General features: G+C 38.9%; 2 protein-coding genes across 3 annotated transcripts in view; both read left to right on the plus strand.

Moving 5' to 3' along the window:
• Nucleotides 1–10,797, plus strand: part of ift81 (intraflagellar transport 81 homolog) — a 19,041-nt gene extending 8,244 nt beyond the window's left edge. The window contains exons 10-18 of the mRNA XM_088436180.1: nt 1–39; nt 2,958–3,107; nt 4,550–4,678; nt 5,734–5,823; nt 6,478–6,564; nt 6,758–6,829; nt 8,862–8,947; nt 9,200–9,245; nt 9,355–10,797. The exon at nt 1–39 is cut by the window's left edge and continues 108 nt beyond it. Coding sequence (XP_088292306.1) covers nt 1–39; nt 2,958–3,107; nt 4,550–4,678; nt 5,734–5,823; nt 6,478–6,564; nt 6,758–6,829; nt 8,862–8,947; nt 9,200–9,245; nt 9,355–9,537 — 882 coding nt within the window. The 3' untranslated portion in view covers nt 9,538–10,797. The remainder of the gene's footprint in view (nt 40–2,957; nt 3,108–4,549; nt 4,679–5,733; nt 5,824–6,477; nt 6,565–6,757; nt 6,830–8,861; nt 8,948–9,199; nt 9,246–9,354) is intronic.
• A 658-nt stretch (nt 10,798–11,455) lies between these two features.
• The window catches only part of atp2a2a (ATPase sarcoplasmic/endoplasmic reticulum Ca2+ transporting 2a), a 29,089-nt gene continuing 14,879 nt past the window's right edge, over nt 11,456–25,665 (plus strand). The window contains exons 1-5 of one of the 2 annotated variants that reach the window (XM_088436055.1): nt 11,456–11,931; nt 12,733–12,750; nt 12,834–12,916; nt 21,894–21,998; nt 22,324–22,462. In XM_088436055.1, coding sequence (XP_088292181.1) covers nt 11,814–11,931; nt 12,733–12,750; nt 12,834–12,916; nt 21,894–21,998; nt 22,324–22,462 — 463 coding nt within the window. In that variant the 5' untranslated portion in view covers nt 11,456–11,813. The remainder of the gene's footprint in view (nt 11,932–12,732; nt 12,751–12,833; nt 12,917–21,893; nt 21,999–22,323; nt 22,463–25,665) is intronic. The other variant, XM_088435975.1, reaches the window with a different exon arrangement.

Consider the following 25,665-nt stretch of genomic DNA (forward strand, 5'->3'; position numbering starts at 1 on the left):
CGAGCCTCCAATGGGGAAGAGATTGTCCGGGGTGATGAGGTACATTTGCATGTTGTTTGCAGCGGTCTTGATTCAACCGACTCGTTTGCTCAAACAAGAAAAAATAAATTATTATCCTTATGTTGGGGGGCTTTTATTATGAACACAATTGAGAAAGTCAGAATAGTTGCTTAAGCAGTGTCCAAGATAAGCAAACCATTCTGTATATTCTCCTTTGTATTTGCACAGAGTGGGGAGTAGGCAACCTCGCTCCTAGAGAGCCTATATCCCAAATCTGTCCCATATCTGCATGTCTCTCTCACACCTGATTCAAATTATCAGCTCATCAGCAAACTCTGCAGAAACCTGATAACGATCCTGATCATCTGAATCAGGTGCGTTATAGAAGGGGGAGATGGACTACATGCAGGATAGCGGCTCTCTAGTACAGGAGTGCCTTACATAGAGAGATCAGAACACTCGTTTTATCATACTTGTGTATATTCAAATCACAGAAAACAGAAAATGCTATTTCTGGTCCTATCCAAACACTGCTCACTGTCTTAACTGTACTCATCCTTTTTCCCCTCTCACTCCCACATTCCCATAAAACTAATAATAGAATCCAACTGAGAAGAACCAGCACACGAAAATGGACTTACCAAAATGCTTGGAAGTCATTTTCTCTTTAGGTATTTGTGCATTCATTTGAGTCAATCCTTTAAATAGACTTGGAAGCCTAAAAAGTTTGGTCTTTACTTTATTGCACGGAAAGCGACTTCTAAACATGATGTCCTCTTGAAAATATTTTCATTATTGACAGTTTTTGACCATTATTTAATCTCTTGTCTCTTCATACCACTAGTCATACCATAAGTCTAAAGAAAGATAGGTACTGTATAATTTAGCACACTCTTAGCGTAAATCCAAATGTGTTCTCTATAATTATTAAACATAGGTGTATGTTGGTGCAGTTGTTGGTAAGTAGCTCATGTCAGGACTTTGGTCAAAGGAACTGGCTAGTAAGCAGCTAAAGACAAGTGTTTATGCACTGTGACAGCTATGACAGATATATCAACTCTATTTATAATGCTGTTTTTAACTATAGAGCCACGACATAAAACTGCATCCAAAATGTAGCAGGCAACTTGTATGATAAGTTTAAGTGTCCATAGCTAGCAGGGGCACTGGACAATAGAATGTTCCATTTGTGGCAGTGAAGTTATATTTTTTTCCCCCCAAAAGTTCACATATCCTTAGCAGTCTGGCTGAGAGGATGCTGTCTGTACATGTTGATTGTGAACAATCATTTTTGACCTGCTACTGTAGCAGAAGCAGGTGATCCCCCCCCCCCCCCCCCCGTTCTAATTTGCATCAGGGAATTTGCATCTGCCATAAGTTTACAGGCACAGCTGATGGACAACATGCCTTGGCATCAACTATGCATCTTTGTAATTTCTGAAATGTGACATCACACAGATTAGCGCAAACCAGGTCTTTTGCATTTGAATAAAAACAGATGCCATCTCAGTTTCCTAAGAATATTTAAATATGACTGTAAAAGATTCCCCAGCGGAATTTTTTTTCTTTGTTCTAAGAAAATAATCATTTGAACATTACAATGGAGAAGATGTGTTTGTGACTAAATGAACTACCGTAACTGTTTATTTATTTTACCCTTTTTTAATTCCTAGAGAGGAGCAATTCAGTTACTAACATACAACATGCACTTATTCATCAGGATTATAGTCAAGTATGCATGCATTGTTTGCAACTTTCTTTCTTTTATGACCGAGATATTGATAAGCATCCATTATAGTAACAAAAGGGATTGTTTTGTGCTATAGTTGGGTAAAGTAAATGGAAATTGTTCTGTCCGGCAAAGCTTAGCAAACTTCCCCATAGTTTGGCCAATCAGTCACAGTGGAGATGATCGCTTTATCTCTATATTTTCCATTCTCCTTGTTGTAGACACCCACCAACCACAGACCGACGACTACATCTGGTCAGCGCTGGTTGGCCAATCGCCGGTAAAGTCAAGTGACCACCCTTAAATATAGAGAAGGTGTAGTTACGAGGCGATTGAAAATGGTTGGATGGATGGATGGAAACGTTTTGCTCTCTGTTACTGGTCGCTTCTCTAGGTACTTTTGTTCAATTTGTGTATTTCATTTTCAAGCGCGTTATGAGTAAGCTGCTTGTTTGGTAACAGGATTCCTTTTGGGAACATACTGTTACGAACACTATGGAGTATTATTCTGCTCTGTTAAGTCCTCTCCTAGCCACGACTGCCCTTGATGTCCCAAAATACACATAGAATATACTCTCTGAACTGTCCCTCCACCCACTCTCTCTTACATCAAGCTCCTCAGGGTCCCAAAGGACATGAAGCACATTCTGTGTTTTCTGGGACTGTTCTCTTGTGTCCTTGTTCATTTATAGCTGCTCTTCATTGTGGAGGAACTTCACTGTGTCCCGCTAGACAGACAGACAGACAGACACTCGGGGTGGGGCCCGACTCCACATCCACTTGCAGTGGAGAATCTGCCAGATGAAGCTATTTGTTGGATGTAACTTGGCTGAAGAGATCAAGTGACCATGCCAGATGAGGGCACGGACCCCAGGGTCCCCGTCTGCTGTTTTCTAAATCCTTTCCTCTCCTGACATTTATCTAGCCATTGGACAACATGCATCCTAGATTATGCTACACATTACTAGGATCCTTTAAAATAGTTAAAGAGATTGTGTTTACCCTATTCAAAATGGTTATCAAATTGGGGAATAAGATGAACAAATACAATCAAATAAATATATAAAAAATATATGCACACACGTTTCTAAACTTCTAACATTTCTAAACATTTAACCCTCTTTTGACACTTTCTCTTTCCATTCCCAACTAGAAAATTATTTCATAAAATTTTGTTGACATTAGATGTGAATTTAAGCATTTTAAATCATCTTTTGTTCCCTCGTAGTTGAAACGTTTGGTGGTGAAACTGCGAAGCAAGGGTACAGTATATAAGAAGAAACGTCAAGAAATTGCAGAGCTGAAGGCAGAGTATGGAGTTCTACAACGAACGGAGGAGATTCTCAAGCAGAGGCATGAGGATGTCCAAGAAAAACTGGTAAACCCAAGCATTTTGTGATAACTTTTATCTTTTCTCGCACAGCGTTACACATGAACATAAAGTACAGCTCCCTAGCTCGGCACATAAAGTTGGGAGGACAAACGTTGAAAGGGGGGGGGGGGGGGGGGGCAGTGCAGGATCTCCTGTTTTCCCTGCCGCACTAGTTGAATTGCCCTTGAGTAAGACGCTCAACCTTAACTGTACCCTCTGGACTGCACATTGACTAACTCACACCAAAAGTTCTCTTTGCATTTGATCTCCCCATTCATACTAACCATGTTAACACTGGCGTGTTGCAAGCTTCCTGGAAATTGTTTCACACCTCTTTGTGGTCCCAGCGCCTGACTTGTTGATAGGCTGTTTGAAAGAAGCCATGCAAAGCTGCTATTTCTGACAGCTGCATCTGCTGCCCCTGCTCTTTCTGCATGTCTCACTGGGAGTTGTTAAGCCATGACTGTTTTCAGTCTCAATTTTTTAATATGACGAGTTAGTAGCTCCTCTCCTTAAAGGAGACATTGTCAGATATATGTTAAAGGTTTGCATGTGCAAAACCAAACTTGGTTTCGAATGCAAACGAATGTGGACACTGATTTACGAACTAGGATCGGATCTGAAAAAAAAATCAGTTAAACTGCTGGGCGATTCATTTTGCTTGTTGTTTGAGGAGTATATGCAAAAAATATGAATGTTGGAATTAACCATGCCACTAAAAGTTAATTTTTCCTTGATTCTTTCAGACGACAGTATTAACATTATTAACGTTAATTTTGCAAATATCAATAGCATTTGATTTCCTGAAACTAATTTTAAGCCATTGAAGGGTCAAAATGATGACATAGCCTGTGCAGCGCCATATTGGCCCTTCTTGAGCAGTTTGCATAATTAATTATAGTGACGAAGTATGTGCTGTAACATTGTTGATTTTAACTTGTGTTCTCATGATTCAGACCTTGAAACAATTACTGTGCCTTTATCCCCCCCACTATACTGTACCTGAATAAAAATGGATGTGTCCTTTTATTGGTACCTTAAGTCTCTTAAGTCACAAAGTTTCGGGAAAATACAAAGGTCACTGCCACTTCCAAAAAAAAACCAACCAAACAAACAAACAAACAATCCAATAGATTAAAATTGTTTGGTGATAGCCCTACAGTTATTTTTGTTTTCTTTTTCATCTTCAAGCTCCTCTGTTCATTTTAGTCACATCTTTTCATTACAGTACATCCAAAAGCTGCATGAATTATGTTTTTCCATGTGTAAATTCTGATGCCCACCAGGCTTGTTCTCATATGTAAAATTAATTCACAATAAATAATTTTGAAAGAAAGAATCATGTTTCATGACAAAGGTACTTAGCGCAATACTAAATTGTGCTGTCTATGACATTTCTGCCTTGTCTTGAGTCACCAACATGCTGCATTTCTCTCGTGTTTTTGTAGCAACTTGTGGAAGCTGAGAAGGGTATCTCTGGCTACAGCAATACTCAGGAGGAACTAGAGCGTGTGTCAGCCATCAAGAGTGAGCTAGATGAAAAGAAGGGCCGCACACTGGATGACATGTCTGAAATGGTAACATTAATGTATGGCGGTATCATCGCATTATTTAATCAGTTTTTACAATTCCAACATGTTGCAAAATATTTGATAAATAATGTTTCGTAAATTTGTGGACTTAGTGATTGCGTGGGTGTGTATGTATCAACCAAAAAATGGTTTTAGTGATGAAGCATGACGCGCATGCATGGTTCTAGAACATTTAGTAAGGATGTAAGAAAAACTAATTTGTATTGGAAAATCTGTTTTTAATTTAAAAGATACAACCGTGTTAATCTAATTGAATCATTACACTTAAAATATATTGAGGATTGAGTAAATATAGCATCATCTTTTATTGTGAAGATATACTGTATCGTAGAAAGAAATGGCAAACTTAGAGTAATGATAAGTTCTTTTAAATATACGTAAAATTTCAACAAAATTGTCATCGCCCTCTTGAAATGAGCTGTACAAAGCTTAGCAAATCAAATCAAATCTCATGTATATGTACAACCCAACCTATTAGTTGAGAGTTTGCTATTTTTCTTTGGATTTATCATAGTGAAACTGTGTCTTTACCATTGCATGTGTCACCACAACATTTCAAAGACGTGTGTCTCTTGAAATTAAAATGTACTTTAACAAATCATGTTTATCACATGGAAAAAATCACTAGTGTATAAAAGGTACTGTAAATCTGACACATTTTCCCACTCGGTTGGTTGCATAGTGCTTTCAGTTATCGTAAATATTTTGCATGTATGCCTATCTATTATCTATATCTATTAGCAAATGTATATAAGAAAATCCATAATAATAAGAATACATTTTATTTCATGAAAACATGACTGTGTTTGGTTTGATAAATAATGATGCACACAACTATTCATGCAGTACCACGTCTGACTAAAATGTTGTGTCAACTTTACCAGCCAATTGACAAATTTAGGGCTATGCCCTGGCAGTGAAATGTCTGCTTTTGGCCCTGGTTTGACGAATTGTGAATAATAATCTCTTTACTACCTGTAATATTTATTTAAAGAGGAGACAAAAATCTTCATTGTAACTCCTATCCCTTTTTTTCATAGGTGAAGCAATTAAATTCAATGATAGTGGAGAAGAAGTCTGCTCTCGCTCCAATTATAAAAGAGCTGAGGTCACTGAGACAGCAGTGTCAGGTAAGTACAATGATTTAATAATGCAACTATATAATATATATACTATACAATCCTTCTTAGTGAGCAATTATTTTGCCAAGAGGCCTTTCACAAAATAAAAGAAATCTCTTGTAGTATCACCTTAAAAGTGCAAATTATTGCAATGACTTATAGTAGATATATTTAGTATGTGAAATAAACATTTAAACACCAACGAAGCCATTGCGATAAGCTATTCATCCATTCTAAATTTGAAATCAAAGGGCTAAATATATGAATCTATTTCTGATTCATGCTGGACTTCTGTATTGTCTATTATGGTGACAGAATTCTTTAACAATCATTTACATGCTCCAGAAATACAATGCTTGATGGGAAAGCCCCCCACATTGCTACGTTAAAGGCAGAGGATTAAATTTTCCTACATGTGTTCCATCTTCCTCTTCAGTGGCTAATGTCTACCAGTGAAACATTGCAACTGAAGGACAGAAATAGATTTTGTAAGAGGCCATTGTTGGTTTTGTTGCTCAAAGTGATTCTGTGTTTTGAGTGCATGGTCCTATCATTGGAACAGTGTTGGACTTGGTGTCTTGCTATAATTTTGTACAGAGAATTGATGTCTTTCTTTGTTGTGGTTGGAATATTGACCCTCCAACTCCAACTCCAACATACTAGGTGTTAAATCAGGAATATGAGGAAAAGAAATCCCAGTACGAAAGTTGTGCTGCTGGTCTGGAGAGCAACAGATCCAAATTAGAGCAGGTATAGTGTCTGTTCTACTGTATTTCAAGTGGTGGCATTTTATTATTTTCTTTGTTCAGAAGTCATACTTGTATTTGCTGAATGGGCTAATGCATAATAGTTTGTAGTCAATTCATCTATATGTTTTTGGATTTAATTGAAATTCCTAATTTGTCGAGCAGATTATTGTAACTATCATTTTCATTCCTCACAGGAGGTGAAGGCATTGAGACAGGAGACCGCACAGGAGGAAAACCGATATCACTACATCAACTGCAAGTCAGAGGCAAGCATAAGCAACAGGCAGCCACACGAGTCTGAAAACAAATCAAATGTTGCAAGTATAGACTTGAACATTTCTTGCAGCAGTGAATCTGATAACATTTTGTGTGAGACCTACCACACACCATGATTGTTCAGGAGTGAAACCAAATTTTACCAGCTAATGAGCCTTCTTTGACATTAAACTGCTCCTCTCCACAGTGACCAAAAGAACTATATAACCAAATTATAAAACTTTATTTCTCATAAAACATAAAAACGGCTAAGCCTAACAGTAGCATTAAGCAGTAGGGGTGGGAATCTTTGACTGCCTCACGATTCGGTTCCCATTTTGGGGTCTCGGATTCGATTCGGAATCGATGTTCGATTCTCAACAAGTTTCGATTCGATTACTTAAATATTTCTTCTCCAGTCTAATATAAGTGCAAAGAATCGTCATACTATGCGGGTCGTTTTTGCAAGACAGAATAACTAAGGAGAATAAGGGCGTAATTTTTTTTTTAAGTTTTGATTTGTAAGGAGCATGCCTTTTTCCACAAAAACAGCATGTTGACAACTGCTATTTTTTAAGATAATGATAAACTGTATAGCTTTTATAATATAAAATAAGATGAAACAACAAAAAGTAGAACAAGATGCGTCGTAATAAATGAGAATCGCAATTCCGATTCCAATTAAAATAGATTTTTTTGGCACACCCCTCCCTATTAAGCAGCATCCTCGTAGGTCCAAAATCAAAATTCAGCTATTAGCATTGTATCAAGACAGCAAGCCATTTTTAACACTTTAGATGGGTCAGTAATTTGTAAAAAAAAAATAATAATAATGATAACACATGTATGGACTGACTTGATGATTTTTGAAAAATATTAAATTCACAAAAATGGGACTTAACAAGGTTTCGGCCTGATGCCAGGGATAAGCCGCCATATAATTAAATGTTCAATGGCAATACTGAACATAACAATTCATTCTAACATTGCTCTAATTCATTGTATTGTTTTAACAAGTGGGACAAAAATGTAAGTGCTTGTAGTATCCTCACAGATGATAGTTTTTACCTTTACACATAATGAGTTGTGAAAAAGAATTAGTTTTTGTATACTTTCCCTACATTATTGTTTAAGATCTTCAAATAAATGTAAATATTAGAAAATCTAACCCAAGTATACATACAGTAAAATGCAGTTTTTTAAAATAGTGATTTTATTTATTTTATGGTGAATTGAGTGCACCTATATTGGCGCTTTCATCTACTGTACACCACAAGGGTTCATTAGGGGTTTAAAAAAAAAAAAAACACTCTAAATCTACCTGGTCCCGTGTAGAATGAAATGACCGAATCTGTCTACATGAGGTATCAAACACTAGTCCCGGGGACCAGATCTGGCCCGCCATATAATTTAATGTGGCCCATATGCAAATCGCGTGTGTCAACTTAAAAAGCTAAATGTTAGTCTAGTCTAATTCATTTATATAGCCTTTAGTCACCCTCTCGAAGGTTTTTCACAATTTAAAGAATCACAAAGAAATCCACAACAACACCTAAGGTGATCTTCTTGGTGATCAATATCAAAAATTTGAACAAGATTTTTTTTTCCCCATTCTTCGGATTTCAACATGTTAGCCATCAATTTATTGTGTATGTGTTCATGTAAGATAATCCATTACTGTGTATATGCGTTCACAGTCACGAAGTGACGCGCATTACAAAAATGACTGTAGCTTTTCTTTTTAAATTCATCCAAGGTTTTTTGCTTCTTGCATACGGGGTTTGCGCAAACATTCGTTTGAGTATACAGTGTGAGTCCCATCTGCTGTCTTAGATTGGTCATCTGTGCACAGGCGGTTAATGATGCCAGAATTCAGAATTTTTATATATATTTTTTTTTTACAAGTTAAAAAGCAATGGAATTGATTTAATGGCTGTTTGGGAGCGAGAGAGAGGACAAATTTGCAAAGTGCGTGTTGTGTCGCCCTCCCTTAAACTATACCCCTGCCAGTAAACATGAGCTTCCCATCTCTGGCTTTCACAGATCATTGAGATGCAAATACAGCGGGCGGCTGAGGAGATGAAGGCCTATGTGTCTTCTGATGTCCAGGAGAGGAAAAAGGCCATCAGGTGAGCACGCTTAGTCAGGCCAACCAGCTGGCTGCAAGATGAATAACCTTTTATGTCCTCTGGGAGCTATAGTCACTTGAGCTGCTGCTATTTCATTATTTCATTTCACATAAAGAGGCGTCAGAAATTTCTTACCACTCATGATCGAGCCAAATTATGGATTAAGGGTATATGACAAACCACACTGAAAACAGTGGGGGAGCTCTTTTGAATTTGCTATGGTCTGAATGTGAATTATATCCTTGTTTATAGGGAAGTGTACATGAAGAACATAGCAGAGCAGGAGTTACTTGGCAAGGTGAGCTCATTACTCTGGATTTTTTAGGACAATTATTTTCAGCTGTTACATGAGGTTGGATGTGTGAAAAGATTAATATACAGTATTTTTCACCCCACATCGACTGCAGAAGCTACGTGAGAAACAGAAGCTGGTGAGGGAGAGCCACACTACTAACATGGAGCAAATGAAGATGTGGCAAGACTTGGAGCAGTTGATGGAGTGCAAAAGACAGTGCTTCATAAGAGTGCAAAATGAAGCATCTGTTGGTCAGGTCATTCAAGAAGGAGGAGAGGATAGGCTGGTGCTGTGAAAGCTAGCGTGCTTTCTCAATTCACCTCAACTTTATTTATACACACTACTCTGGGTGTGTGAAGGCTGAAAGCTTCACGTATAAAGTAGTTTTTACTTTTAATATTGTGTTTGAGGAACATGAATTAAAGCAGCAATATCCGCCTGTTTTTATCCATCTTAAGGGCAGTCATTTTGGCACTTGCTGTCAAAATTAAAATTACATCAGAGTTGCTCAGGTCGCAGGGAATGACCAATCACGGCTCAGCTCGCGATTGTCGCATGACCAAACTCAGAAAACAGGTGAGCCGTGATGTCATTCTCATTGGGAGTACAGCTTATTTTTTTGGTTTGTTTGTTTTTCCCATGCAATTTGAACAGAATGATTTAAGAATTTCAAATAAGACCCATCCCTCACTGATATGTATCTGATGCAACTGCAGTATGAACATGTTAGGGTCATACAACCTACTACCACTGGCAAAAATTATGGGGTCACCAGTCTTGGAGGGTGTTCATACTGTTGTTTGAATTTGTAGAAAATAAAATTGACCACAGACCTGACACACTATTTTCTGAGTTTGATCATGTGGCATTCACAAACTGAACCATGATTAGTCATTACCTAAGCACTTAGCAATTGTGGTATCATTGTCAGTCGACAGCAAGTGGACAAATGGTCAGAGAGAAAAAAAGAGTGGATTTTGCTGCTTAATTTATACGCTACAAACGCAATATTAATAAGAATGAAAACTCATATCAGCAAGACTCCACTAGTATTGGGATATCTGCACTGTAACATTGACTTAGTTTTCTTTCACAAAGCAATCCATTTTCTCACATGATTTGAGGTTTACAGTTTTAACTCTCTATGACCCACCAGACTTTTCGACACATGCTTATCCTTAATGTACTTTCGATTCAAGTGTGCAGCGATAACACGACACATAGTGGAGTCCCAATGCCCATGGTCGACTATTTTTAGCAGGAATTACATGACCCTGAACTGTGTTTCTCGCCAATTTTGGAGATAACTGTATGTTGCCTTGTGTATGATTAGCTCATTATACTTGTTTGTAGAAAATTGTTTTCCAAGAAATAGAGAATGTAGGATATATTATGTTTTCCTTTTTGTTTTATTGAATGTTATGGCAAAGTAATGTTTGCATCTTTTAAGTAATTACACAATGTGGAAGAATATTGTAAAAGAATGTAATATTTTGACTTGTAACAAGCAACTCAATTGGTAAGTTTGCAATAAAAATCTCAAATATCCATTCAATTGATTTTCATTTATTCATCCAGACTATCCCAGTTGAGGCAGCGTTGAGGTACACATTGGAATGATCACCAGTCACGGTTTATGTAGACAGCCATGAGCCATCCGTACTTATATTCACAGCTATCACCTATCAACTTTAAGTACTTGCTGGGCAAAGTTCAGGTGCCCAGCAGTGACGTGATTTGATTTTCTTATGCTTCATGTTCCAGAAAATGTCTTAGCAAGGTTGCAGGGTATCTTTTTCCTAATCTTCTGATGACAGTCAACGTATCACGCTCTAGTGCCAACCGGACTGTGCATGTTGATGTGCAACTGTGGAGTATCATGTTATTTTTAAAGCATCTTCGTCTAAGGGCCTTACTGAGCTGCGATAACAGGTGATGCACGCTATCCCTGTCAAGTTAAAAACAATGGTAGCCCCTGAAGTGCACGGCGGGGGCATAAGGTTCTTTAGATGTTCACATTTATTTTAGTTGTCAAGAAAAAGGTGCTTTATAAAACAACAGCGGTGAAACACTATGAATGAAAACGTAAATGCCACCACGGGACTCGCTACTTCCGGATTTTTGTGTTTCCCCGGTTAGGTCAGGTGACTCCATCCGTCCAATCAGACGAGTCCACATGCAGAACCGCGAGGCAACACTTTGATAAAGGCAGGCTGTCAGCGACGCAATGGCTCACTCACAGGAAGCTGCGCCAAGCGGAGGAGGGATACAGCCCCCGAAGACACAGGAGCCGTCTGGGCGAATGCGGTGCCATACGCAGGACATTGTAGTAAACAGCCTCCCACTTTTTTTGGACAGAACCGGACGCTCAGTCTAATCTTCATCTCACTGGGGCAACGACAATTTTCTTGACTGAGACACTTACAAGGGCAAAGGGGGCGAATACTCTCGTAACGCTGTCAATTGTTACCCGCACGCTCTCAGTTGATAAACTAGTTAGTCCATCCGTTTGAGACTCCAGGGCACCTTAGTGCGGTGTGAAGCAGTCCGGGAAGAAGCCGCCAGTCCGCCATGGAGAACGCTCACACGAAGAGTGTGGAGGAAGTTTACAGTTATTTCTGCGTCAACGAGAGCACAGGACTCTCTCTGGACGAGGTGAAACGGCAGCGAGAGAAATGGGGCCTGAACGGTACGCCACTTCAAACTTGTATTGTCACGTTAGTGCTGTGAATGAATGAGCGAGCCAGTCAACGTCAAGCGACCGGGTTACCCGAGCGACGTAATCGCAGGTGACCTGAGGGCTTCCCGTTTCTTACTACGTAATGACCCGTATTGTGACTTGTGGTCTTTGCCGACGTACAGTTAACAATGGTCAAATATTCAGCAAGATTTGTCTTCGTTTGGTCGTGGTCACGTGGATATTCGCATACTCTATGTACGTTTTGTGTCGCTAGGGAAAGTTAAATCATTAGTCCACGTGCGTGGGCCTCCAGCATACATCTGATAAAGTGTATGTAGACTGCGGTATCAAATTCACTTTCTCAGATTAAATACAGTATTAGGTTAACAAATTATACCCGGCTAGGTATCAAATCGCCTTACACTCAGTGAATCCAATGGATTCCTAAAAGTTTTGTCCACAATTGCCATTGTGCAATCAGATATACTGTATATTATGTTTAGAGGGTGCTGGAGCAGTATTCGATTTTTGGTGTTTTTTCGAATGGAATCTAATGTAATGCATGCCCACACACAATCAAGTAAGAACTGAAGCTGGTTCAAATGACAATTTTGACAGCCCACTTTCATTAGTTTTCACTGCTGTTTGCCATGTCTTGAAGTGTTCTTGAAGTTCCTGTTTAGCTTAGTTTTTTTTTTTTTTTTGGAGGAAGTAAAAGTCACATGGTTATCTGGCTAAGTTTTTAACACATTTCTATATCTTTTTTTGTATGTCCCATTCACTCCTTGGCATGCTCCCCTTGACAAATAGAATTACCAGCAGAAGAAGGTAATTTCATTGTTATTCTACTCTTGTGCCATATTACAAATACCTCTCTAAATGATTGTCTAATTACCCTCTCCTCCCTGTAGGGAAATCTTTATGGGAGCTTGTTCTCGAACAGTTTGAAGACTTACTCGTTCGAATTCTTCTGCTGGCAGCCTGTATTTCTTTTGTAAGTATGAGAGTTCTCTTCCTCACCCCTTTGGTGTTTAAGCCAGGTTCATGACCTGATGTTTATCACCCTAACCCTTGCCTATTGTTCACGCGTTTGTCTTCTTAAGCACATACAGGAGCCAACCTTGCATCCTGAAAATAGCCTCATCTTTCCAAGTCTTACTGAAACAGTGTCCATGTGCAAGTGAAAATTGCAAATGGTGTTAGTGTTAAGCCTTGAGTTATGAATGGCTGGAATATGTTGGAGGCAGTGCATGGTGCTGACATGTGAACGTCTTCAGTTTGTTTAACCCGTCTGAAGTTACATGCACATGTCCGTGAGTTAACAACTGGAAGCATTTGCGATCCTTCTGAGGAATAGTGGCAACAGCAGCTGAGTTGTGTCTGAGTTAACCCGGCAATAGAAAACATAAGTGTCAAGATGCCAACATAGTAATAATTACAATTTGTGGTGCTCTGATCGATTGGCTACAGAGTGTGTGTCAGTGATTGGCATTGGTCATTGTAAATCACAAAAAAATTATCACCTTCAGCGTGTACTTAGCAGTCTGCCGCCAATTACAGACCAGCCTCTGTGCAACGTGTCACCTCCCTGAACACTCTTCATGTTACAGACCGAACTAGTGCATCATTTTGTAATAATGCCCTGTTTTTGTGAAATAAAGATATGGGGTGGCTCGGTGGCACAGTGAATAGCATGTCTGCCTCACAGTTAAAGGGACCAGAGTTCAAATCCACCTCGCTCCTGCCTTCCTGTGTGGAGTTTGCATGTTCTCCCTGAGCCCGCATGACTTCACTCCAGGCACTCCAGCTTCCTCCCACACTCCAAAAACAAGCCTGGCAGGTGTATTGGACATACTAAATGATCCTTAGGTGTGATTAGGTGTGTGAAAGGTTGTTCGTTTCTGTGTGCGCTGCATTTGGCTGGCAACCAGTTGCGGGTGTCCCCCGCCTACTGCCCAAAGCCAGCCGGGGTAGGCTCCAGCAACCTTGCGACCTGCGTGAGGATAAGCTGCTATAGAAAATGGATCAATGGATGAATAATAAATGTAAATTGATCTGTAACATTAACACAAATATCTTAAATATTTGTACCTGAACAAATATGTATAAAACATTGTTCTGATTTTTCTAAGTCATATTAATCATTAATTTGATTTAGAGAAAAAGATTGCTGACAGCAATTGAAAAAATTTAGAACTCCCGCACACTTTGAAAATTGACAACCCGCCATTGCATCCGGGCTCACCCCACTAATTGAGGAGGACTGAGCTAATTCATGCGATCACAGTAGTATCAGAATCACCTGATCTCATTCATGGATGATTGAAATCAGCAGCATTAAACCTAATTGGCACATCCCTAAGGATGATCATGAATTAATAATAAATGCACAAATGTGAGTTAACGAATTTCTGTAAAACGGGGCTGGGGGGAAAAAAAAGTCAACTAGGTAAGGTAAGTCCACTGTAAACGTAGATTGTTTGAAAATATTCTCATAAAAGCTCAGCTGGAACAATGTTTGCATCACCGTTTTGTACACGGACCTTTCTTGCAGAAGTACACAGTAGTGTAATGGTTTGGCAAAGCAGAAAGACTCCTGCAAAAAAGAACAACAACAAAAAACAGGGTATACCACCAGTTGGGGATCATTTTCAATTAAAAAAAAAAAAAAAAAGACAAATTAACACTGAACTATTGCAAAGTCAAAAAAGGAAAATCACTGCATTACTTCAGAGCAGCCGGGGGGCAGGTGATGCCAGGGGGGTCTTGGATGACGTTTTTGCTGCGTAATTGCAATAAAATAAAAATTAAATCTTTTTTTATGTTTTTTTTTTCAGGTTTTTTTTTCTGTTTTAGACCAAGCTGCAACCCATATAATTGCTGTAAAAATATTTAACAGTTATTGAAAGTTGATTTATGTTGCTTTTTTCTTTTCTTAATGTTAAAAAGGTTACAGGTTTAGGTATAGTTAGTTATACAATTTTTATAGATAATCTTATTCAACGTTTCGATGGGGAGCGAAAAATGTTCACTTTCCAAGGGGTGGATTGGCAAAATATAATTGAGGAACACTGCTTCAGAGGGACACATATGCAAAGACCACCTTGATATACGGTACAATGGGTGATTTTTAAAAAAACATTTACTGACTTAGTAGTTCAGTCGTTAGCAGTCGTTCATTAAAACATCATTAGTGCATGGAGCTTCCCACTTTAAAGGAAAGAACGTCCCGTAAAACATTAGGGCTTTATTATCCGATGATGTAAGCTGTCACTACAAACAAGTTATAGTGGGTCACTTTTAGGTGTCAAATTTTAGCCAGTGGGTGGCATTTAAGTTATTGACTTCATAGTAGCGAACAAACAGCTCCATTCTTAAGTTTTCTCGTAGAACACTGCTGAAAGTCTGCGAGTGTCAGTGACTTTAAAAACACAATTACATGCATAATGTACATATAACATTATGTATGTGTGAACTAAATGCGAGTTAGTGTTTATTGACCATAAATGGCAATCGCTAGTGTGCTAATACAATTGTTAACTGGTTAGTATAGGCAAAGTTTGTTGGTGTCTAAAAATTTACCAATACAAAATACTGAAAACGTGAGTAGTTATAGTTACTTATTTTAACCTTAGATTTAAAAAAAAAAAAAGAAGGGGTGATCAGAGAGGAGCAATTATCCGATTATTTTGCGGAATAATGATTTGAATAATTGATTTTAAAACTCTTTGATGTTGACAACCCGATTGTCCCATGTGACCAGTTTTGAGTTAAGGGTGAAGTGGAATTAATGGGGTTAAAGTTTAGATTTTGAGGTTTTGCCCAAAATACGCTCCCTGAAATGTATCTGTGCTTAAACTGGAAAATACTCTGGTATATGATAGAGGTAAGATTTTAAGCCCGACGACCTGACCCGGCCCAAAAATGTCATTCATTACGTTCGGGTCAGGTCGGGTCGGGCTTCTATCTCGCTGACTTTTTTTTTAAAAATAAATATATGTTTATAAAGATGTATACTAAAAAAAATGTGTGGAATGTGGATACTAAACTAAGGAATACTTGTTATAAAATAAATAATTTGGATAAAACAGAGAAGGCGCTGTAAGTTAATTACTATTTAACTACTATACGAGCCTCAGAGCCAGAGCATGCTCTGCGCACGTGAACGCCGCCTTCTTAATAATCTTAATATTTCTTTTCCCATTTATTTGATTTGCATTATTCTATTTAAAGCCTAGTGGGCTGCGGTATTTCTCAGCGTAATTAAGCAAGTACGCACCAATGGCGGTCGGCCTTAAAATTTTCCCCATCAACTTTAAAAAAAATCCATCAATGATGGAAAATTGTCGGTTAATGTAACCTCTGCAGACACAGAAATATAAAAGCGGTAAATGTTTATACAGTCTTGTTAAACTTAGATTTAGTTACAAAAGGCTTTAATTTGTTATCATAAATCACCTCCTTCTCCCGAGTCCTCACAAATAAAATATGAAATTTCGGGTTTGCTTCGGGCTTGGGACTGCAAAACAAGTTAATTGGTCGGGCTCGGGCCGGGTCGGGCTTTAATACCGCGGGCCTGGGTCGGGTCGGGCTGGGTTTTTTTAGGCCCGATCTTACTTCTAGTGAATGATTTATCAAAATAAACTGCATCCAAACATGTATTTGGTTTCACTGGCTGTATTGAAGAATGCTGAAAAAAGATGGTGGAAGTTATTTGTTGAGACAACAGGCATGCTGCCATACTTGCCAGCAGGGGGCAGACATATTCTCATTGACAGCAGGTCTGGCTGCCATTCATCTCCCATTCAATGCACATCATTTTCTTGATTCGAGTCAAAACTGACGAAAGATTCTTCAATCCATCTGGCTCATCCAGTATCTGGCCAATCCTTGCATCCTTTATGAGGTCAAAATAAACCATCAAGTCTGTCCTGCTTTTATTTCACAGTGAATTTGTGTCAGCAATGAAAGTGAACAAGAGCAACACCCTGTCTTCAGCTTTGTCATGAATGCTGAATAAAGTTTAATTTATATCGCGTATGTGTAGGTAAACTTGTGCACATAAGTTTACTTACCCTGGCAGAATTTTTGAATTTGCTGTCATTTTTTAGAAAACATTAATGATTCGACAAACTTTTCTTCCACTCGTGAAGTCATTTATCATCAAGTAATTCTGTCCACCCTGTCCAATGTTAATAACAGAAATTACCTAATTGACCCCAATCAAAGCTTTGCATCTCGTTGTATTTCATATTTTCATACTCACCCTAAACTTGCTGACATCAATGACAGCTTTGAGTCTTTTGTGGCAGGTGTGAATGAGGAGCTGTATTTTCTCTGATGGCAAAGCTTCGCCTTGTTCTTGGTAAAAGGCTGGAGGCCTGTAAATTCTAGGACTGTCTTGTATGCTTGATCTTCCCAGGGTGGCTCAATACTATTGAGGTCAGGAGACGGCCACTTCAGAATCTTCATTTTATTCCGCCGTAGCCAATGACAGGCTGATTTGGATTTGGTAGTGCATGCTTTGGTAGTACTGGCCTCGTACGTAATGGCTTTCTTCCAGCAACTTGACCACCCTAACCATTTTTCTTCTTGTTCCTCCTTATCGTACATCCGCACAAGGGTTCTGTATTTCAGCTGAGGTCTCAAACCTGATGCAATTATAGGATTTTGTTTTTGGTTTGACCGGTCTCCCAATCTGCTGATCAGCTCTATCTAAAGCCACTATTCCACATAGGGGTGAACATTGTCAAGTGTCAGTGAATCATTGCCGTTCTTTTTTTTTTTTTATTGTATAAATAAATCTTGTTAGGATTCGTCCAAGATTGTCAACATGACACACACCAACGTTTGCCCCTCAATCTCTCCATCTTGGTTTGTCTCTGGCTGTTTTCTTCTCCTGTGTCTGCCATTGCTTTTCACATCCTCTGTTTTGTTCAATAAAACGTGGTTTTTCTGCTTTTGATGACATATACTACGCATGGCACAATGATTATTCAGTTGTTTAAATGTGTTTAAAATATATGCATATCAAAGACATGAAAAAAAACTGAAGCCATTCACAATGGGATCTTTCTGGCTTTAGGAAACGCCAAAAGAAAATCAAGAAACTAGTGTTGTAGTTGGTAATAGTTACATTATTAGACCAAACAGAGGGTAAAAAAAATTATGGGCGCACTTAACTCTGAGTTTAAAAAAAATAAAAGAATACAATTATGGAATCAACTTGCATGTTTCCATTCCTTAAACTAAACCTGCATCATAGTAGATCTGCTCATTACTCTGCAATTAAACAGGTGTGGTCACACCTTGGAGAGCCGTTGTATCAAATGGGCTGACAAGAGTCATGGCTTTAACCCGAGTGACGTCAGTTGAAACAAAGAGGATGGATTATCAAACCTCTTTGAGAACACATTGCTGCGAAAGATGTTGGGCGTTCAGTGTCCACAGTCGCTGTGAAATTTGTACCAAGTACAAAAACATGGGAAGATTGCTAAGGGGAAGTCAGATCCAATAATTCTTTTTTGTTTTTACTATATTTTATTTTACGTTTGGTCTAAACGTAGTATTCTGATTCATAATGCATTATGGTTATATTTTAAGCAGCAATAACATCGCACTAAATGGGGGGGGTTAGGGCTGAAAAATGGACATCAATATAGATACCGTATCTTTTTTTTTGTTGTTGTTTAAATTGTGAATCGTCCATGCCATCGTGTGAGTGAATTTCAGACTCATCAATCGGTTGCCCAATATGAGTTTGAAATGATCTGTGCTTTATTTAGGTCATGCGCATTCACAAACAAGGGGGCTGAGATAATTGCAATAGCAGTACAACAGCGCTAAGCTAGTCAGCCAACATGTTACCGCTGATATTTAAAAATAAAAAAAATTAAAAAGAAATATTTATCACACATTATTCCAAAGTGTTATGGTAGCACCAAATGAAGCACTTGGAGCTTTTAGGCTAGGTTCACACTCTGGGTTTAATGCTCATTTCTAATTTCTTTTGGTGCGGTCGTTCACATTCCAAAACTGTCCTGCGTGTGCACTGAGGACATCGGAATGTCATAGATAGAGGGCGTGCTTAACGTGTCTATGGAAGTACTTGGGATGTTGATATGGCTGTCATAGCGGAGCCAGAATATTTTCAATGTTAAAAATTACATTAAAATTAAGACAGGGAAGGCGGATGTTCTTCGTCATGGCATTTTGTGCAGCGCCAGCAATGTCTCTGGAGCAAGCGACTCACTCGCTTCGAGCAAGCAAGTGGTCACTGAACATGAGTGAGAGAGGCAGAGAGACAAATTACACATCGCTCTCCCTTCATTCAGTTGTCTTAGCCTTGTCTGCTTTTGTCGTTTTGTTTTTTCCAACCTGCTTGCACCCTTTTGACTGCATAATTGTGACGTTTCTCACTTGTTTGTTACGTGTGAGTTGGATGAATATGAACTGGCCGTTCAGACTGGTCGCACATCAAACGACTTGATGTGAATAGTGAATTTAGTATCATATACCCAAGAGGCCTCTGTCGCGTTTGAGAAAATAAGATCTGTCACGTTTACACTGCCATCAAAAGATCGGATAGAAGTCAAATAGGGGATAAAAAATCGTAATAGTGTCACCTCAGGCTTCAGTATGAACCGAGCCTTAGTTAGCCTTTAATCAGCCTCCGTGTCTGTCTCAGTGGCACGCATTCTCAAAGCCTTTATCCAACTAACAATCGAATCATGCATCGCCTTACTCTTCTGGGCCACAGCAAGTAACAACGCACAGGTTTCTCATTGCAGTTGGACGAATCGACAGGTGTGTGACACAGCCCAGATGTGCATTTTGTTTGTATTCACCAAACGGTGATGTTACAAAATATTAATTAGTGATATCATTGCAAAAATGATAGCGTTGGATATTATATTGGTGCTAAGCTGTCTTGGCCGACCATCATTTTAGGTCGCCTGTACCAAAACCCCCTTTCCCTGGTAGATCGCTGGAGTTTGCCTGCTGGAAATGCAGATCTTAATGCCAAAAAGAAATGGAAAAAAAAAAAAAGGTTTGAGCACTCCTGGTCTTGGCGGACAAACTGTTGGTGCAGATCCACTATGTATTCAAAAAGGCATACTTTATCACAGCGATTTAGTTTGCATATTTGTGTTTGTTAGTATACATGTAAAAGTTAAATAAACTTAAAAATATCATAATACCTCATTCATAGGATGGTGTCTATAGTCCCAAGCCCATGCGTGTGTACAGTTGGTATGCGGAGTACTGTACAGCAGCCAGTTGGATGATAATAGAGGTGTCAGTGGTTGTTGTGTGACAAGGGAACAGAGTCCCACTCGAGACCAAATTTGGGCCCTTTCTGCTCAGTGTAATCAGGCCTAATATTTAACCTATTTGGAAGTAATCAAAGCTACAAGACCTGAAATATGTCGAAATAAACAATTTCTCAAAATGGTCACATTTGAATTGGAAAAAATATTCAAGGTTTAAAATGCCTGGTTTTTCAGACAATGACAAACTGTTTACAACCCACACAGCTAGAAGATTGATCAGTAATGCTTTGTTTGCTTTCTTGTTTTTTTTGTATTTTTCAACTTTAATAACATGTTCAGACAAGTGATGCCTCGTGACGTTTTTACACAACAACTCGCTTGAATCAAGACGATTCTCGAAATAATCTGGTTTCCCACTGATTTTTAATTGACAGCTTTTACACATTGGAATATTTCTTTTACGATGTGTTTTTGTAGTAATGTATTTTTTGGTCTTTAACTGTAAATCAGTCCAAATCAAAAAAGAAAAATGCTTCAAAGGCAGACAAGCGCTTAGTCACTTGGCTAACTCAAAGCTGCTCAGAATTGCCTTTTGCCTGCTTGTAATTGTAGCACAAATCTGACAACATGCTGTCACCTACAGCATGCGGCGTGTCAGAATTTATCTCCTTGATTTATTTTTTTTTTTCTGATTGAACATTTTGTCAAAAGGCATATCTACTTGAGTAATGCCCAGCCCTTCGGAGTGTAAGTCACATTTCTTGGGGAAATTATTTTTTTACACACATCAAGACCAAAAAACAGTAGAGCTTGGACTAATAAACAAAATGCATGTTCCCTAATCATGTCGAGAGCTGCCAACAGTTCAGGTTTGACTTGAAGTTTAAAATGTCCAAATTCTGTCCAAAGGTGCAATTGGTCAGTTATTGCACCTTTTGGTCGCGCTATGAATCTGAAATCCTTGTGACGGAAGCCGCATGCCGTGGTTGCAGAAATCGTTTCTTACATCATTTAACTTTAGTTGCCATGACTACTACTTTGTTTTGATAATATAATCAATGTTGACACTCAGTTATCCAATACAATGTGTGCGCGCTTTTTTGTTCTGCTTCAGAGTGATCGCATGCAGGTGCAGGCATGCAATGAGAGATGTCAGAGAAAGTGACGTCACACATTTTTTTGACCTATTAAGCTTGGAGTGGCTAATACGTGATTCATATTTTTTTTATCTGCTTTACACAAACTTTGATCCTCCATCTTTTAATCTTTACAGATGTAGGTATTTCATGCAAGCATGTATCTTATGCAAGCTTCACAATTTTGCGGCATGAATTATTTTGTCTTTAAATCAACTGACAGCCTAATCAAGTACTTAAAAATATTTTTGATTGAGTTTGTGTCTGTAAAACGTTTTCCTAAGTTGCTTTATGTTACAACATCACCATCAAATCTGTGTCAAGCATTGTCCTACTGCACTGTTTGAAAATTAGCTGATTGCATTTGGTTGAGTTTTTTTAACTCTCTGTAAATTGAGCTGAAAATGAGCCAATGAGTGGCAAGGGCAATGTTTTTTGTGACAATTCAAAATGTTCTTTTGTTTTTTTTTGTTTTTGTTTTTGTTTTGTTTTGTTCTATTCTAAATGGTTACCACTTGCTTCTTTAAGGTATTTTTTTGTCTGTTTTGTGGGCTGCTTTTAGGTCCTGGCCTGGTTTGAGGAGGGAGAAGAGACTATTACTGCGTTTGTGGAACCTTTTGTAATTTTACTCATTCTTATTGCCAATGCCATCGTTGGGGTGTGGCAGGTGAGTAGTTTTAATGCGTTCTGTTTTAAAAGACATTGCAATTTGTCCAAACACATCACTTCGTTTTGTCATTTTGGTGATAGGACAATTTACCCACAAATTGAACATGACCATGCACACCTATACTGCAAATGCTCCTGTGAACTTGAGCATTTAAACACTAAAAATGCACATTTAAGTACAGGCGCATTTAAACACTAAAAATGCTCATTTAAGTCTTCCTTTGTATTTTTTTCTCGATCTGCATTCAGAACGGAGTTTGTTTATTTAAGAGGGTTGTGAACTGAGTCTATTCTATGTTGATTTTTTTTTTTTTTTTTTTTAGGAACGTAACGCTGAAGATGCCATTGAGGCACTGAAGGAGTATGAGCCTGAGATGGGGAAAGTGTACCGGCAGGATAGAAAGACTGTCCAAAGGATCAAGGCCAGAGACATTGTTCCTGGAGACATTGTTGAAGTTGCTGGTAGGAAAATCGGCATTCATACACATATGGCAAAAGTGACTGTATAATTATTACTTCAACCTGTGGCTATGTTTACTAATATGTTACAAAGCAGGCACAGATCAGATCTGTACAATTTGTCTACAACGCTTCATTTTTAATTGCGAGGAACATCTGAATTTCAAATGGCTAAAAGCACCTTAAAAAATTCTCTTTTTGAGAACACTTTAGTAAGGTGGTACAAATGTACTTATCTGTTTGTGGTTATGCATTCACATTGCAGGGTTAGACTGCTTGCACACATGACTTACTTCTGTGGTGCATGAAAACTTGTGTTCATTCATGCTGATGTCCAGCATGAATGCTAAACAGTCCTCCTCCCGCAATTCTTATAAAATGATAATCAACTGACGTGTCTGTAGAATGTGGGAGCCTTTGGCGCTGCTGTTATCTTGGAACAGTGTTTAACCCTTGGCTTCTGAAGTGATGCAGAATCATTCTCTCTGTAGTGCTTGCTATTATTTATAGCTGGTCATAGATGGTTGGGATTATGGAATGCTGTATTTATAGCAGGTTCTGGTGAAGGTGACAGGTGTCTGGTCTCAACCATGCCTCTTTCTTAACTTTTTGGCACATGCGGTGGTTTTCATTAATCTGTAGTAACCTGCTTGGAGTACAAATCTTTTGTATGTTATTTTGTGATACAGTTCATTTGACTTTATGATGACACTTAGCTATAGTTGCATATAGAAACAACAGGTGTTTGATGATCAGGGTTTTTAGCTGCCGATAGCAACATCGATCATTCAAACAAGCAGGCTCTAAACCAGGGGTGTCCAAAGTCGATCTTTGCGTTCCGCTGTCCTGCATGTCTTCCAGGTTTCTTTTCCTGACACACCTGATTCAAATGATCAGGATCGTTATCAGGCTTCTGCTGAGCTTGCTGATGAGCTGATCGTTGGAATCAGGTGTGTCAGGCAAAGAAACCTGGAAAACATGCAGGAAAGCGGCCCTCGAGGACCGACTTTGGACATCCCTGCTCTAAACATATGTCAATAAATCATAGGTCAGATAACAATACTTTTGCAAAATATCTGTGGCTTTATCACTTCAATGCTTCATGTCACAATAAATTGTAAACATATAGACTGCCCTATGTAATTGTAATTTAAGTAAATAAAGTGAAAGTTGAAAATTGCATTCTACTACAGTGCGTTGCTGATTTCAGTTAAGTTCATCCAAACCTCAAACTGGTGCACAGTTGCAGAGCACGTGGAGAAAAAAATGAATGAAAAGTTTTCATTCATATTTATATGTGTGGGCAATTTAAATTCCCCAATGAAGAAGTAGTTTTGGGAGTTTGAAACAAAACCTGTATACTTGGAACAATAGCTGATAGGTTTTCCAGCTGAATTCAGTCATTTCTTGGAGCTGCAGCTCTCGATTATATTGGTTTTCAGATGTGTTTCTAAAAATTCTTTTGAATAATGTAGTTGTCAGATGACATTAAAACATGTTTTTGTTTTAGTTCAAGAAAAAAATATGATTACAGAAGCAAAAAAACCAAATTTCATTTGAATGACAAAGGTTTTTAGGTATTCAAGATTTTTTATTCATTCATTGATCCATTCTATGAACTGCTTATCGTCGCTATTTAAGTAAGCCTGGTTTATTCAAGGGCAGCTCGGTGAACAGTGGTTAGCACGTCCGCATCGCAGTGAAGGGACCCGAGTTCAAATCCAGCCGCCTCTGGCCTTCCTGTGTGGAGTTTGCATGTTCTCCCCGAGCCCGCGTGGGTTCCCTCCGGGCGCTCCGACTTCTTCCCACACTCCGAAAACATGCATGGCAGGTGTATTGGGCACACTAAATTGTCCTTAGATGTGATTGGGTGTGTGAATGGTTGTTTGTCTCAGTATGCCCAGCAGTTGGTGTGCAACCAGTTCAGGGTGTGCTTCGCCTACTGCATGAAGACTTCTGGGATAGGTACCAGCGAACCTTGCGACCCTTGTGAGGATAAGTGGCTATACAAAAATGGATGGATGGATGGATAGTTTATTCAAAATGGATCAGTATCTGAGCTCAGCTTTACCTTTTCCGGGATGTGACCGGGCGATTCCACCACGTCCGCGGCGCTCCATTACGTTGCGCCATGCCATAGCACAACGTACAACTTCAAAATGCCAAGGCACCGGTGTCTGTGTATTATTTGTTGAGATTAATATTTAAGTTGGCTTTTTTTTCCCACTGAGTTGGGGCCATGTATAACATGAAAAACTATTCCCATAGACATCATAAACAGGTACCAAAGGCAGTTCATGTATTTATTTATTTATTTATTTCCCTAATCAAGGTACTCAAACTACTGAGACTCATTTAATACCCAGCACTCTGCACGCTGCTCCGTACTTCCATTTTTGTTGTCGGTGGCTTTCTGTTTGTTCACTGAGCAGCAAATCTCTGTGGGTTTGTTTTGAGCTGGCTGTGAGGTTGTCGGGCTTGTGGGTGGTACAGCTCTGTGAGAAGGGTGGCAAGGGGGGGGGGCTCTCATCTGCTCCTATTGTGTCCAAGAGAGATGGCCTTATAGGGAAGCACTTTGTGGCGAAGCTTACCCCTCCATGCTCAATGCACAGTGACCCTCACCCCTACCCATCAGCGCTGCACCCTCCACAGGGATTCCAGACACCGTGGATAGTATGTGGCATTTCATGTGGTCTGCCAAGCATCCAGTGTCACAGAGGGACTGTCTTTTGGCAAACCTTCACGACTTGTCAGCAAGACTGAGATAAATGGCCTCGTCTTGCTGACAGGGGCTGTTGGCGTTAGAAACTCAAACTTTATGTATGTTTCATTCATACCAAGTGGATAAAAGTGCCTGAAGTCATATGCTGTGGTATTATATCACAATAGGAGTCAAAGATGAGGAAAACAGGAAGGGATCTTTGTTCAACCAGGATTTCTTTATAAATCTTAGCAATAGAAATTAGCTGCAGTATTTGGAGGTTTTGTCAAAAGGCACTTGGCCAGTTTAAATGTCATTTCATTCATTTTTTTACTACTTTGTAATTCAACAAATGAAAGATCATACATTTTAAATGTTTGTAGTGCCAATATATTAACATTTTCTCTAATGAATTATACACTTTATTTTGCGTCAGTTTGCCAAGAACCGTGTGAATTTTGACTAAAGCTCGTGAGGTCTTAGTTTTTGTTGCTATGGGAACCGC

The sequence above is a fragment of the Hippichthys cyanospilos genome, chromosome 1, assembly GCF_059441005.1.
Source record: "Hippichthys cyanospilos isolate Australia breed blue-spotted pipefish chromosome 1, RoL_Hcya_1.0, whole genome shotgun sequence".
Taxonomy (NCBI): domain Eukaryota; kingdom Metazoa; phylum Chordata; class Actinopteri; order Syngnathiformes; family Syngnathidae; genus Hippichthys; species Hippichthys cyanospilos.